We start from the raw sequence: 15,672 nt of genomic DNA on the forward strand, positions 1-15,672 counted from the left end.
CAACTTTTCTTTAAATTGGAATAAATGGCTCATCATTAGCTACATCCACCTCTTATTCTCATCCTAAGTTTTGTTTTGATCATCTCTTGACTTCTGTTTTTAAGGTTTTCTCTTCACGGCCTCCTCCGCCCCTGTCAACATTTGCGCTCAACCAAGTGCAAACACGCACCATGCGTTGTCAGGCAATCCCACTGGCGCCAGTCTCTGTCCAACTACCCTGCCTGGGTTTAATTCCCCTTTGTCCCTACCTCCTCTCCCACCTAACACAGATGCTCAGCGGGTCTGTGCTACAAGGAGCATAGATTCCTCCTCTTCCTCTTCTATGTTTACATGCCTTAGAGGACACTTTGGCAGTCCAGCTTCAAGTTGGTTTAAACTAGCTTTGCTGCACTGACTTTGGAGATGCCAAATTAGAGGCAGGCAATCTGGTCTCCTGCCTTCCTACTGAGTTTCCATCTGTTCCCAGTTCTCCACTAGAGACTCTCTTCACCCCAGCACCACTCTTTAAAAAGCCAGTCTCTGTTTTCTGCTCTGATTCATTGTGAACTATGTCAACTATCCCAGCCAGCATTTGGGGAACGATGTGTTGGGTAGGTCTTGCCCATCACACACACGGGTCCTAATCAGTGGACATTAAACTACCTCACACATGCAACCTACAATCCCATCTATGCCAAAACTGACCCAAGGTCAATCACAAGCACAACAGCTCACACTGCCGTGTGCTGCTTGTAAAGGATGTTGCCAGAGCAGAGTCTGCTTTTGCTCCCTCTTTTAATGGGGCAGTTAACACTGATGTTTACAGAGTATTTTTATAGTAAAATTTATTCATTATAACCAAATGCTCTGGGCTAGCCTATAAAACCCAGGTGACATGTTGTGATAACCCTTGTTCAGTTAGTGCAGCTGAATAATCTAAATCCAGCAAAACGCACAAGGGAAACAGCACAAATCCTGATGGTGAACACCCCTCATGGGGAGCAATGCTTCTCCAGGGACTGGTTTCAGAAGGGTTCCCAAAGTGTCATATTTCCTTCACATACATATTTTCAGCATTTGTGTTCAGACACTGGTCCATCTGAGTCACCAAATCCTTGCTCTGCTGGAGTGCCCAGCAGAATTTCTCAGGATCAGCCATGCTTTGCTAAGGTAATGAGCCTCCTTGAAAGGCACTGAATGACACACTAAGTCAACTTCTCAGCTTACCATACAGTAATTCAAAGCCTTAACTTTGCTTCTCTAGCCTGTACACACATGCGAGAGTCACTCAGGATTCAGAACATAAGTTTACAAGATGCCTTTGAATTGGTGGCTTCACTTTTAAAGGTTTAGGTTATTCTTATTTGTCTCAGGCAGTTATACATAAATTTGAATAATAAAAATGAAAATAAACTGAAACAATATTTTCACTGAAAGATGAGTTTCAAAGAGTTACCTAATCATATTGCACGTTACAGAAGTTTCCAAACCTTCTTAAAACTACCTGTATACTTTTGAAAAGGAAAAGATTTCAGTGTCAAGAAGTTCCTTGTGATTATTTCAACTATCCAAGTTATCTGTTTTGGTTTCTTTTCATCAATTGCTAAAATCAAATTAACATAGAACAGGAAGCCTTAATCATATTTACTTCTGACAAAAAGACATTTGTTTGTGACTAAGTTTTTACTGGATAAATTAACTGTAGGATCTGCTGAGAGTTCTGAGCACATCATGATGCCACAAGCTCAGGCAAAGGAGGCTGCATTAGCAGTAGGCTTTTAACCTCTGTATAGGAAACAAGAATAGCTGTAAGATGACACAAAAGGGAAGTAATCACTACTGCTACTGTTTATCTAGGATATTATGACCAAGCTCTTTGTTCAGGCTTATTATCAAACTCAGTGACTCATTTTGCCTTGTCACATAAAGCATGTGCACTTTCAAGATGAGCAGTAGTAATGTTGCTTACCTTGTTGAACCGGTGAATAAGCATTGGTCAGAAAACGAAAGTGCCCTTTATTGTACCAGCAGATCAAGGACATGTTTCCCTTCATTCTTATTCTGTACTGTCCTCTGGACTGGGGAGTTTCAGGATTGTTCAGCATGGACGGAGGTAGGCCTGTGCAGTCACTCTTCCTGGTGCTCAGCAACCCACAGCAGTAAATCTCTGCATGTGAAAAAACAACAATGCTTATCAGCAAGTCATTGCATGGACCAAAAAAGCAAGAGCAGTGCAGCAAGTCTGAATGATCAGACTAGAGAAAGAGCTTGTCCTGCAGCTTTCTAGTCCAACTGACCTTCTCCTGCAATACCAAAGATTTGTGTCCTACATGAGCACAGAAAGCCTGCTCTCTTGATGAAATGTATTGACACCTCCTGCACAGTCATGATGAAGTGACAAGGAGAAGAATTCAGGGTATCTTCCCAACAATTACATCTATTCTCTGTGTAACAGTCTTCACAACATGTTTAAAATTGGACTAAAAAAACCCCAGTGGTGATATGCACTATGGAACAAATCAGAATTTATGATCCAAGAGAGTCTTTGATGTTTAAATAAGAGAATAAATTGTGGAGGGAGCAGGGAGGCAGGGAATCTTAGCAGCATCTTAGATGTTAACTGAAATAAATTCTCCTACATGACTCCCATGATGCTTTTAATCACAATACACATAGCTGACAAACTCTGGTTTAATCTACTGCTTCACTGTGCTGCCCAATTCTTCATTTTCAGCTCACTACTCCTTGCACCTGCATCAGATTTGTTAAGGAAGTGCTGCTTCAGCAATTAAGAACCACTGAAACCACTGGCTGAATTAAAAAACACGTGTGTCAGAAGGATGGAGAATATAGAAATACAGGTTCAATGAAAATGGATTTTAGGGAAAGGAGATAAATCAAACAGTGCCCTAGTTGAGTGAGCACTCATCTTGCCCTGCACAGACATCAGAGGCTCCACAGGCAACACATTCTGCTGCTCACAGCTTCTTGTCCTTTTCATATGTGAAAGAGGCAATGAATAAAATCTAACACCATAAAACATGTCTCAATGCAGCCAGGTGGGCACAAACAAGATTTGGAAACAACATTAATAATGACAATGCTTGAATCTATCATTAGGCTGTGAAATAATAATGGCCTGTTTCTGTTAGTTCAAGAGAAGTAGATCACAGAATCACAGAATCATCTAGGATGGAAGGGACCTTGAAGATCATCTAGTCCAACCATTAACCTAGCACTGACAGTTTCCAACTACACCATATCCCTCAGTGCTATGTCGACCCGACTCTAAAACACCTCCAGGGATGGGGACTCCACCACCTCCCTGGGCAGCCCATTCCAACGCCTAACAACCCATTCTGTAAAGAAATGCTTCCTAATATCTAGTCTAAACCTTTCCTGGTGCAACTTGAGGCCATTCCCTCTTGTCTTATCGCTCATTACTTGGTTAAAGAGACTCATGCCCAGCTCTCTGCAACCTCCCTTCAGGTAGTTGTAGAGGGCGATGAGGTCTCCCCTCAGCCTCCTCTTCTCCAGACTAAACCCCAGTTCCCTCAGCCGCTCCTCGTACGACATGTGCTCCAGACCCTTCACCAGCTTCGTTGCCCTTCTCTGGACACACTCGAGTAATTCAACGTCCTTTTTTGTAGTGAGGGGCCCAAAACTGAACACAGTAATCGAGGTGCGGCCTCACCAGTGCCGAGTACAGGGGTAAGATCACTTCCCTGTCCCTGCTGGCCACGCTATTTCTGATGCAAGCCAGGATAGTCTTGATCAAATTAAATGAACTCAAGGAAATCTTGGATGGGAATTTCCTCAGTCTCCCTAGGTTTTGTGTTAACCCACCTCAATGGAAAAAAAGCCACGGGCGTGGAAGCAGGTGACATCTGTGCACATCTTTCATATGGCAGCAGAGGCTTGTGGTAGTTAACAGCTCATCTGTCAGCTAAGTCTGCTTGATCAAATTTTTCATCATGCTGAATTTTGCACGTTGTATAACTGGATACCCTTACAGGGGAAACGTTAAGTCAGATCACAGTGTCTGGCTTCCCCTGAGCATGTCACCTCTGTTCGTGGGTTTCCATTTGTGTGGCTCTTCTGCCTGTCTTTCTGGAATGACCTAAGCTCTTGAGTGCAGGTGCAGCCTTTGTCCTTGATTCATATAGTGCCTGGCATGCTGAGCATCCCCTCAACAGCTCACAGATACTGCAGGAATACTAATATAATAATTGCTAATACTCATGAATTGATCTAGTTGCTGTGGGCAGGTCTACAAGGAGCTAAAGCTCTTCCATCAGAAATTTAAGACACTCATGTTAGAAGAAGGTCAACCAACACAGCAACGGGCCAACTTCATTCTGAAGGAGGAAATCTGCACTCCATTAGTTATTTCTAATAAATGAATCAGTCCCTGGAAATCCTTAAGTTCCTTTTACAAAAGGCAACACAAAAAAACCTGGTGGCAACAGGCTTACAATAAATATAGGAGGAACTGCACCTCCAGTGGAAGGTTTTGCGTTTTTTTTTTAATTTCTTGTCTTGCTAAGAAGTACACAAACGGTGTAGGTCACATACCTGCAAACTTTGGCATTAACGCAGCAAACTTTTAGAAAGGTTTCTTCTAGCCAATATTAAGATCTTCCTGGTCTGATAAGAAGCAAGCCTGAGAAGATTTTCCTTAGCTGCCTGAAGTTTATGACTCACTGATGGGTGATACTCTCTCCAGGAGACTGCAATGGTATAAAACCAAACTAATAACTACATTATTGTGCTAGAGCTTCAAAATAGCAACAGCCATCTCTGAGATGCCATAATAATTAATTGTAGCCTTTCCTTTAGCTCAGGCAATAAGCCTGCAGAAAGCTTCCAGCAGATGTTTCACTCCTCATACAGAATAATGGGAACCATTCCTCTCTGAGGAACACACTGTGTAACCTTCCTGCTGTATAACCTAGAAAAGTGCAGCACTTCTGCAGATTTACTAGCGTCTCTCACCATGGATGACACCCTTAAGCTGTAGTTTTTTAAAACCACCCAGTTACTATAGCAATAGAAGCAATAAAATTATGCCCATCTGGCTCAATGAAGTTTTTGTGTGTAATTAAATCAGAATCACAACAGGTGTTTGCAACATACAGAGGAGTCAGCGGAGACAGCTTGCCCTCCTCTGGTCTTCTTAAATTGTAACTGCAATATAAATGTATACAGCCAAACTAGCTTAACAAAGATGAGGAAATGAGGTGTAGTGACCCAAGATTCATTCCCAGGGTCTCCAGACCCCAGAGAGCTTGTGCTGAAGCCTGTTTCACCACATCATCAGCACCATTTGCAAAGGCAGCCAGGCTCAAGCTAGTTCAGGCAAAAATACACATTCTGCAATCATTTATCCTGCGTACAATGCTGGGTCAAGTCAGAGCTAGGGCAACTGGCGGGGGCTGTTGTGGGAAAGAGATGACAGCTTGCTTTAGTCCATATGCTGGAGTTGCAGGATCCTGCAAAGCTTGTGGGAGCACCATGGTCACCCAGGCTGGCAACTTCTGCAGCACTGCCAACCCCAGTCACTCCATGGGCAGAGCCAGATGCTCCTGCTGGTTCAGAAAGTGCAAAAGGGACTTTTGGGGCTCATGTGTTTAAGGGAAGCATGGGACACCGGGCTTTAGGAGGTGCTGTACTTTGCAATGGACAACACTAATGCCTAGACGGGGGAAAAGGAATGTGCACTATGAATGAGGGTCACAGCAAATAACTATGACTGCTGTCTGCTCGCAGAACAGAAAATCTGGGTCATTTCAGTGCAGGTTTCCAGTTCTATTCAGAAGCCAGAGAAAGAAATGCTTTGTATGTCTCCTGAAAAATAAAAATGAGGTCTATTCAGGTTTTTGATTTTGAAAAAGATCAAAGTGCCCTGTCTTATTTTCTGAAGTTTTCTCAGCTCTCAGTATCTTCACAGATATTAGAATTATGTTCACTGACATCCCTTTATATTACTAGGCACATATTCTCTACTGTGGTACAGTGAAGGTGCTACACAGCAGGCTTTCAATAAAGAACACTGTGGGTTTTGCAGAAATGCACGTGTGGGTTAGGGTTAGGAAAAGCAAATGATAGTTAAGGTTCCACAAAAGTCTTCATAGGATCACAGGATCCTATGGATTAAAGGATAATTCAGGTTGGAAGATAACTCCAGTCCTATCCCCTGCTCAGAGTAGGGTCAACTCTGAGGTCAGACAGCACTGCTCAGGGCTTTATCTTGTCTGGTCATGAAAGGACAAGATAAAGGACAGCAACTGCAGAACCTGTCTGGGCATCCTGCTCCACTGCCCTCAGGAAAAACCTTACATCTAGTTTGAACTACTTCTTTTGTTTCAGCTTACGTCAATTTTTTTTCGTTCTTCCATGATGCACCACCAATAAGAGCCAGCTCCATCCTCTTGATAAGCTCCTTAGGGTAGCAGAAGGCTGTTGCTGAGTCCCCCTGAAGTCTCCTCTACTCAGGCTGAACAAGCACAGTTCCCTCCCCATAGCAGAGCATGTGGTCCAGACCCTGGTCAGGCTGGCAGCCCTCTGCTGAACTTACTCCAGTTTATCAATGCCTTTCTTGTACCGGAGAGTGTGTTGTCCAAAACTGTGCTGCGTAGGAGGCAATAATCACCTCCCTCAATCCACAGGATATACTCCTGTTAACACAGCCCAGGGTAGTGCTGACCATCTTTTCTGCCAGGGCACACTGCTGACTCACGTTCAACTCACTGGCTACCAAGAACCCAGGTCTGTTTCATCAAGAATTTTGAGAGAAACTAATACATTTTTAGTGGGTGCCTCTCTCTAGATTTTCCAGAATTTCCTTTAGTTCCCTTAAATGTCAGTTTAGGTTCCCCAAAAGTTTACAGTTTCTAAGCATTAGCTTATTTAAATCTTCCCCTATTTCTCTGTTGATAGTCACAAAAAAAACCCAAACCCAAACCACATAAAGCAATTAAGAGAAATACCGATTTGTTTTCGTTTTCAGTTCTCAATGGGATCTTTCTACCACTGATCCTTCTTCTAGCCCATAAACTAAATTTTCTTCAACAAGAAAATTAAATTTGTCAGTTTAAGAATGGGCCTTGGATTGTCATGAGCACCTGAGCATAAATGTCTTTCAACAGGCTCTCATGACACTTCTTGGTCATGGAGTGGTCCTGTTCAGATTTAGTTGGCTAAGCCACAAACCAAAAACAAGCATTAAGGTCGTTGCTGAGGGTGACTGTGTGATACATTAGGAGAGATCTCTGCTGAGTCCAGGCTTCTCTGCCTGCCTCTCCCCAGACGTACTGTCAATGCAGTAAGATCCCAGCAGGTGCTGGCAATACATTAGCTGCTTTGCAGTAGAGTCAGTAAACACCGTCTCCTTCAGGGCTCTTCCTGACTTCTCCACTGCCTGACATTTCTAGCATCTCACCTCTCCCAGTGTCTCATAGTTCTTCCAGTTCAACACTCCCCTGCAAAACCTCTGAGCTAGGCCCTAGTAACTTATGGCAAATGCAGACAATCCCATGGCCTTATTAAACAGAAACACTTCCATGGTCTCCCCATGAACTTCTTTCTATAGGAGTGCCACACTATTTTGCAAAGCCAATAAACATGCTATCTTAGTGTCTGCCCCCCACCCACCCCACATCTTCACCCCTAGGAAGGTGATAGCATGTACCAGACCTGAAATTTAATTTTGGAAGCAGCTGTCAAATATCATAAAAAGTCTCATGAAGCCATATAACAAATCATGAACCAAACTGAAATCTCAGTAGAGCATTAGCATATTTGATCAGTTAGTAAGTAAAAATTACATGCTTTAAAAAGACATTACTGAATTTGCTACCTGCTAGAAACTGTTAATTTGAATGATCTGTTCAGTGTAAAGCCCATGAATAATTCACCCCTGTGAACAATTTGAACTATCTGTAAGTAATAAAACACTCAGCTGGTTTAGGAGCCATGCACCTTTTTCACCAGGGTTACAGACCATTTGGGTCATGCCGTATTGTCTTTATCCTTCCCTAGCTAAGCATAAAGGGTGCAACTCAGCAGTCAAGTTTTTGTCTGTCAGTCTTTACATTTAAACCTGACACATCTCAGGTACTAGGAGTACGTGGGTTATGGTCTATGTTTTTTTGAACCCACATTTTGCATCATTGCTTTGGTAGTCTTAAAAACGTAATGCTTATAATCAGCTGTGAAAACAGTAATTTACTAAAGAACAGTCTCTGCTCAGAGGAAAAACTCCAGTGATATATAATCACATATATGACTGACTTCTTTTCAATTTGGCTGTTTGCAGCATTTGGGAAACGTGACTCTTGTGAGAATATGGCAGTATTCCACTGCATTCTGTGACCTCCCAGCTTACCTAAAATAATGTAGGAGCTAGGTCCTGCATGCAGCTCAACAGAGACAGCCCTCAGTGCCAGCGCAGTCTGAAGTGCTCCACTACAGCACTGGTGCAGCTCACTGATGTTCTCATTTTAAATGAGAATCAAGATACTGTCTCAATTCCCAGTCTTTCCCCCTGCTTTGGGCCACGTTTCATTACTATCATGCCCCAGGTGGGTTAAATTTTCTGCAATGGAAAACATGCCAAAACCAAAACTCTATCGTCAGTGGTGTGTTGAAAAGGGAAATGGCCCTATAGGCTCCTCCTACATGACTCATAATGGCAACCTCCAGTTTTGCTGTTATGAAGGATCTATTGTACGTACCATACTGACTCTGAAAGGCCGTGCTGACTGAAGAACAACCCAACAGTTACATTGAGATGACTTACAAATAACTGTCAAGAGCGCAGAAACCTGTAATTTTAAGTCACAAGTCCTCAGCATTTCTGAAAGCATGGTGACACATGACTTTTCCACACCCAAGATGAGGGGACAGAGACAATGTCCTGGGATTACTCTCTGCACTAGCAAGTAACTGGCTGGGAGAGCCACACTGCCATATTGATAGATATTCTGCTGGCAAGTGTGCTTTTGCCAGTATAGAGTTTATTATGCTTTCAGAACTAAAAATCACCTACCAAAGCATGCTTATACCTTAAAAAAAGTGAACCATGCTAGGGCTTTTGCAATAACATAAAATGCCGACTAAAGAAGTCATATCTTTAACAGATATTAAACCAGCAAGGACTTCTAAGGCACACCTTTAAGGATTCATCCCATCCCTAGTCTTTCACAATGGGAACAGAAAAATCACAAGCAGCTAGGAAATCCCTTGAAAAGTTCCCCAGGCCATAGAGGAGAACAGACCTCACGTTTCTAAAGCAAAGAACAAGAGCAAGGGCTTTAAATACCCTTATTAAAAATGGTTTTACATCCTCATTTTGAACTTTAAAAATATTTAAAGAGGAAGATTTAAAGAGCAATTTAGAAAGTCCTCTGCATAGTACCTTTTCATGAATGAGATCTTCTCTTAGAGATGACCAACGTATTTATACAAAGAATTGAAATCTCAGTGAAGCTTTTGGGGAGTTTTTTGAATTCAGTGGCAGGAGGGCACCCAGGTCTGTCATCATTAAAACCCAGTGAGTCACCCAACACACACCTTGCTTCTCAAATTCTTCAAAGAGATTCAGGCTGGTAATGCTTGGGCCAGTGAAGATGATGTAGTTCTTCCCAGATGCATTCTGACAAAGGCTTTTGGCCACCATACTGTGGAGCTGCGGTTTGTTCTTCAAAGCATCCAGCCCATCAGCACCACTCCCTTCCTTGAGATGGACGTAAATCTTAAATGAGAAATAGGGAGAAAAGTCAGAAAGTTATAAGGAATCCAGAGGGAGGAGATGCAATGCGAACATACCTAGTCAACTCAACTGGAGACAAGCTGAGAATCTAGGCAGCAGATACTTTTAATAAACTAATATATAAAGCCCCTTTCAAGCGGCTGTTGCTTTAAAACCACCTCAGGTTAGCTGGCACAGCTACCAATAAATACAGCGTCCTTTGCCTCAGCTTAAGGGCTTCCTGAGGTTCTTGTCACTGTTGTGTAGTTTGAAGATTGTTTGCTTGGCAGGAAAAGATTCAAGTCATAACTGAGATTGTGTTATACTGAATCTGCATCGGCTTTAATGCTGCCAGCAAAAGGAGAGCATGGGAACTTCAGTTTCAAGAAAGGCCACTAGAAGATGACCAGAAGGAAATGGCCCATTAGCTTCACTGCAGTAATGTTCAGATTTATTTCTGTTGGCAGCAACCGTTAGGCTGCGACAGAAGTGCATGTGCACCCCCATAAATGAGAGGAGCCAGCAATACACATACATACCCAACCAGCCAGAACACCCTCATCAAACTCTCCAGGCACAGCGCTAATTCTTAGATCCTTTACTTAGATCATGATGTGGAGACAACCCACTGAAACAGATTGGACCAGGAAGCAGGGTACAGCGCAATATGCTGCTGTTAATAGGGAAATGCCTGGCTCATTTGTAGCAGGCTGCAGTAGCTTTAGTGTGTATCCTGCTACAGTGCAGTCCACTTCACTATGCATTTGAAGAGAGCTGTCACCATCACCGGTAGGTGGACATATATGTTTGTGTTAGAGTGCAGGAACATTTATCCCTTAGTAACGTGACTAAAATTAACTGAACGCAGTCCCACTAACTGAAAGAGCCCTGAAGTAAAGCTATTGCTTCATTCTGACATTCCCCCTAGAAGAGGAGTCTTCTGCATTGTCATGCAGAGGGAGAAAACACATAACTCTTCCTTTGTACACAAGCCTTTGATTTTACTTCACTGACAGTATTTCACAAGTATAACTTTCACCAAAGTTGAACATCTATTAAAATCAGCTTGATATCCAACCTTCACCTTGTTCTAAAAGTCAGCAGAAATAACTTGCTGGAAAGAGAAATGAGAAGCAGCAAACACTGTGCTCAGTCACTCAATCAGTACTGTAACACCATGGAACTTGGAAAGATTTAAAAAAAAAAAAAACAAAACCAAAAAACCCACAAATGCAAATTTTCTGAAAAATTTGCCCAGGCCTGCCTTTGTGACTTTGGCTCTGAAATACTCAAATCTTTTAGGAATTCCAGAAAATTTTACCCATCAGAGAAACTTGCTCAGTATTCAGGGGCAAGGAAAAGGAATTTTGCCTTGTTTCCTTATGTATCCACAACGAGCTTTTGTTAAACTTGTTTGAGACCTCAACCATCCAGAATATGCAGCACTGCTTTCCTGTATATGCATCTGTTTCTCTTATCAAGACACTCCTTCATAAAGGAAAGTTCAATATAATGCTCATAGAACAAAAATGCTTGCATGGTTGCAGTAGTGCTCCCAATAATTTATATCTCAATGATCTTAGAGGGGAATGAAATTCAATTAAACAGCTTCTCCCTATTTTAGCTGGTGTATTTCCCAACACTGGTATTCTAGACATATTAATGCAATATTCCCTAGTAATTCATGCATCGTGGAACAGACCCCAAAGGAGTGTGTTAGGTATGAAATCTTTGAGAAATGAAACTTAATCTGTATTTTGAAGTAATTGGTGTGCTAAAGAACAAAGCTGGTGCAAGGACGAATGCATGCTAATTCTAAAAACAAGTGCAGCACATACTAAAAGGAAGTCTTAAATATACATTATTTATCTTAAAAAAAAAAAAAAATTCCCTTATTTGATTGAAACTGTTTCCAGATGAGGACAAAGGCAGGAATGTTTGTAGAGTCGCTGACCAAGCTCCACTCACTTCCGGAAGCTGTCAAATTTGTGCTTTCCCCAATGCTAAGGCTGAGGACTAGCTAATTACAGTAAGTCATTTAGGTTATTAATCAGGGCTCAAGAGAGCAGCTTAATAGTGGAATGCATACAAAGGGCAGATTGTTCCAAATTTACAGCAAAGGTATTTCATGATTATTGACACCAAAATTAAGATTAGGTTACTAGCATGCCAGCACAGAGACCACACATCAAGCCCTTAGAATCTACAGACAAGGCATTGGAGACAAAAGACGCAGACAGATTAGTTTTGACCTTGGATTAGCAGTTGAGCTGAAAACAAAGCAGGAGTCTCTAAGTCTAGGAGAGTGTCCTACACTTTCCCCTCCCCTACTGCAGTAAGACTCAGCCAACCAAGAGTCTCTCCTGCTCCATGTTCATTTCGTGTTCCCTGTAGAGTATCCCTCCAGAGATATGACAGTCTGCCGGTGAGCCAGTTGGTCCCTCACCATGGGCTGGTTTGGGTCTGCAAGCAGCTACTTTAAAGTGCATGCCCACCATGCAACCGTCTACTGAGATATCACTATTTTCCTACTAGGATGCTACATACTCCATAGGTTGTGTTAGCAGTGTTCGCTGTGCACCTGGCATCCTCCCACTGTGCTTCCCTCTATCTCGAGGGTCCTTGTAATGGCCACCTTGTGATTCCCATTCCCTCTTGCTCTGTTCACCTCACCAGTACCCCTTACTCAAACATCCATACCCACTGCTCAACCTTCCTTCTCTCCTCCTCCAATGTTAAATATATCTCTCTTTTTTCTCCTTGGGCATTTCCTTGCCCATCCAAGCACAGCTTTTGTTCTTGGCATGATTTTTCTTGTTTTGGAGAAGCATCATTCAAAGCTTTATCATGCTCAGCTCTATTGGAAAGATGGGTGATGGCAGCATAATGTTGGAAGGCATTAAGGCTGCTGTGAAACAGCAGCTGGGTACAGACAACTGGCAAAGGCATAGCTTCAAATATCCTTGCAAGTGCCTACGATCCCATATGGCCTTTATTTTCTCTCTCCCTGTCCTCTCATCTAGCTTATTGCATTCTACCTCAAATCATTAAGATCCTGCCTACTGAAGCCTGAAGCATTCCCCCCCATTCTGTAATGCATTAGAAGTGGTATTTAACAGTCAGCAGTCTGCAGAAAAAGCACAGAATTGCCAGAAATTGGCTGCAAGACCTTCACAGTCACAGTCAGAAGCTGCTCCCCCCAAATGTTTGTTAAACCATTCACCAGAGCTTCTGGTTTGTCCTGTGACACCATTAGAACTTTGTGCCCTTTCCATATGCTTCAACAGCAAAAGATTGTCAGAAGTACAGGCTCAACAACTGCTGCGGGACAATAGATGGAGATGTCAGCAGCAACATCCTCTGCTTCTGTGGGTGACAGTCAAAGCAATGCTTCTTGAATATCTGCAGAGATCACTTTTACTGAGTATCTTTTTCCTAGTGGCTACTGATCCATTCGATCTACAACACCAAATGAGATAATGTGTGACATCATCTGTCTTAGGAGACAACTACAGGCTGAAGCTCTTTATCCGGTAGTGCTGGAACCGAAATGGAGCTTTCTCTAGTCATCCCTCTATTATTTATTTCTTATCAGACAGCTACACGTTCAATTCTGCCATCTCTCTATCTACTGCAGCCCTACTGCTGCAGATGCTTTCAATTCAACATGTTTTAATCCTGTGTGCACAATACCAGCTCTCCTCACACTGTATAACTCATCCCTCAAACCCTCCTCTCTTCAGCCTACAGTCTCTTCCCTTTGAAAGCCTGACAGTAAGAAAAGACCTTCACAGTCTCTGGCTCATCTTTCCTTCCACCTACAACTGCTTCTGCCTCCTCCCATCACAAACACAAAAGTAGGTATCAATCAATACACCTGAATGCCCGAGTGACAGGGTACAGGTGAAGACTGTGCTGAGCTCTTCCAAAACAAGAAAAACAGTGCAAACTGTTCTGGAAAGACCGTTTGCCTACACAGAGGCAATCAGAAAAGACATCACATTTCTGAGCAGGAGATTTCACATGCTGACAGATGAGAGGCAAGTCAATCACCTGCCATTCAGAAACTCAAACCAAGTATGTTCAGCTACATAGACTGCTAGAGAGAGTGATATCAGAGGAAGGAAGATCTCAGAGTAGGCATCTGTGCTACAAGCCAACAGGAATTTCTTTGCTCTGTGCTAGCAATTTACTCTATGGAAAATTCACGTGGAAGATTTTTAAGGTCTCGCTAGAAACAAGGTAAAAACCCAAGCGCTTAGGAACAAAAGCTGCATCTTAACTGCACATTTAAGAGCATCCTAGAAACTAAAATATTGGTGACTGGGCTCATATTCAAAGCCCAGATAGAAAATTGAAAGCACTTGTGAATATCATATCCCAAATACTCCATATTCATACATAATTGAAGCATCCCAGGGTACAATTCTTAAATAAAATAGATGACATTTGGAAGAAAAAAAAGGGCAGGATATTAATAAACAGGAGGAAAATTTTGAGGACTACATTGTGCAAAATACCTCACAAGGACAGACCCTAAACAACAACAGAAGCCAAGTTTTTAGATGACACTGTTATAAAAGCAAGAGAACAAAGAACATGTCATAGTTTTTGGATGCTAAATAGCTATCAAAAACATAACTTCGTTTTCTATAGACTTCACAGCCAAATACTCAACTGTTCATTCCTAGCACCACTCTAGATCTTGCCTCACTGTCTTCTCCTCGTATCCTAAACCTCATCTCTAACTGTTATCATTACCACCATTGTTGGGACACCCTCCCCTTCAGTCTCACCCCAAACCTTCTGCAGCCCATACTCCCCGCTTCTTTAATGCCATTTTCCCAGCCAGCTCTTAGGTCTAGCTCTTCCTCAGCAGCTGTTGGCACCACTGATGGTGCTCTTACTGAGACCGGATCTTTTTATTTGAGCCTCTCTTAATTCTCTTCCTACTCATCTAAATGCTACTTTGAAAATGCATGCAAGGGACACGCAGCCTTCCCGTTCTGTTCCTAGCTAGCTCTTGGGGTTCCCTACAAAGCTCTTTCCTTGGTCTCCCTCTATTCTCCTTCTGCTTCTTATTTTGAATCACTTCAACCTGCATTAACACACAGATCCAGATAACATCTTTATGCTGAGGACTGAAAATCTGTTTTTCTTGCACATTCTTCAAATCTTCTAGCAAGATCTTTGTAAGACTGATAGAAAGATGCTGGTAGAGTTGACAATGCAAGCCCAATATGGCTTAAAAATAAAGCTCTTTGTTTTCCTTTCTGTGATATCCCTCTTCCATGTGATTTCTTTATCACTGAGGACATTACAACATCTTACATACACCTGTATGGTGGACCAGCAACCTGTGAATCACCAGAGATTTCTCTCTGCAGCTTCTCCCAGGCCAGCCACATCTACATCAGGAAGACTTATTATCTGTAACACCTCCACGATAAAGCATTTCCTATTCTTTCAAATACCCAAGAACTGCCTGTCTCTCCTCCCAATTTCTGCAGTCATCCTTCTTTACTGTCACCTTGCTTAAATGTATCTTGACATCCAGACAGTGCTTTGCCACAGAGACCCCTTGCTTAACCCTTTGCTTCAACCACCTCAGCCTTCTGCCAGTTCCCTCTTCTTTGCAGCACGAAATGGAAGTGGGGCTGGAAAATGGAGTCAGGCCTTTGCAGTTTGGACCTTCCTATTGAGTTCTTCCTATACCTTTTCAGTATACTGATTCCTGTCCGCGTTTGCCCTGAGAAACCAGGCATCCAACCCCTGATGCCAAACAATGCCACGTTTGCTTCTTTCCATGCTGCCCTTCTCCTGCCTGGTTGGAAATCACTGCTAACCTCTGCAAAGCTCTTTCCTTTTGCTTTTCAATACCTTTCACAGAATAGAATCATAAAATCATGGATCCGCGAGGAGCACGCCTATGGCAAGACTAT

General features: G+C 42.5%; 1 protein-coding gene across 1 annotated transcript in view; it reads right to left on the reverse strand.

Moving 5' to 3' along the window:
- Positions 1 to 15,672, reverse strand: part of PGBD5 (piggyBac transposable element derived 5) — a 73,251-nt gene that overhangs the window by 13,058 nt on the left and 44,521 nt on the right. Inside the window, exons 4-5 of the mRNA XM_074818510.1 lie at positions 9,553 to 9,733; positions 1,949 to 2,146 (exon numbers count right to left, since the gene is read on the reverse strand). Coding sequence (XP_074674611.1) covers positions 1,949 to 2,146; positions 9,553 to 9,733 — 379 coding nt within the window. The remainder of the gene's footprint in view (positions 1 to 1,948; positions 2,147 to 9,552; positions 9,734 to 15,672) is intronic.

Source organism: Strix aluco, chromosome 3 (genome assembly GCF_031877795.1).
Source record: "Strix aluco isolate bStrAlu1 chromosome 3, bStrAlu1.hap1, whole genome shotgun sequence".
NCBI lineage: Eukaryota > Metazoa > Chordata > Aves > Strigiformes > Strigidae > Strix > Strix aluco.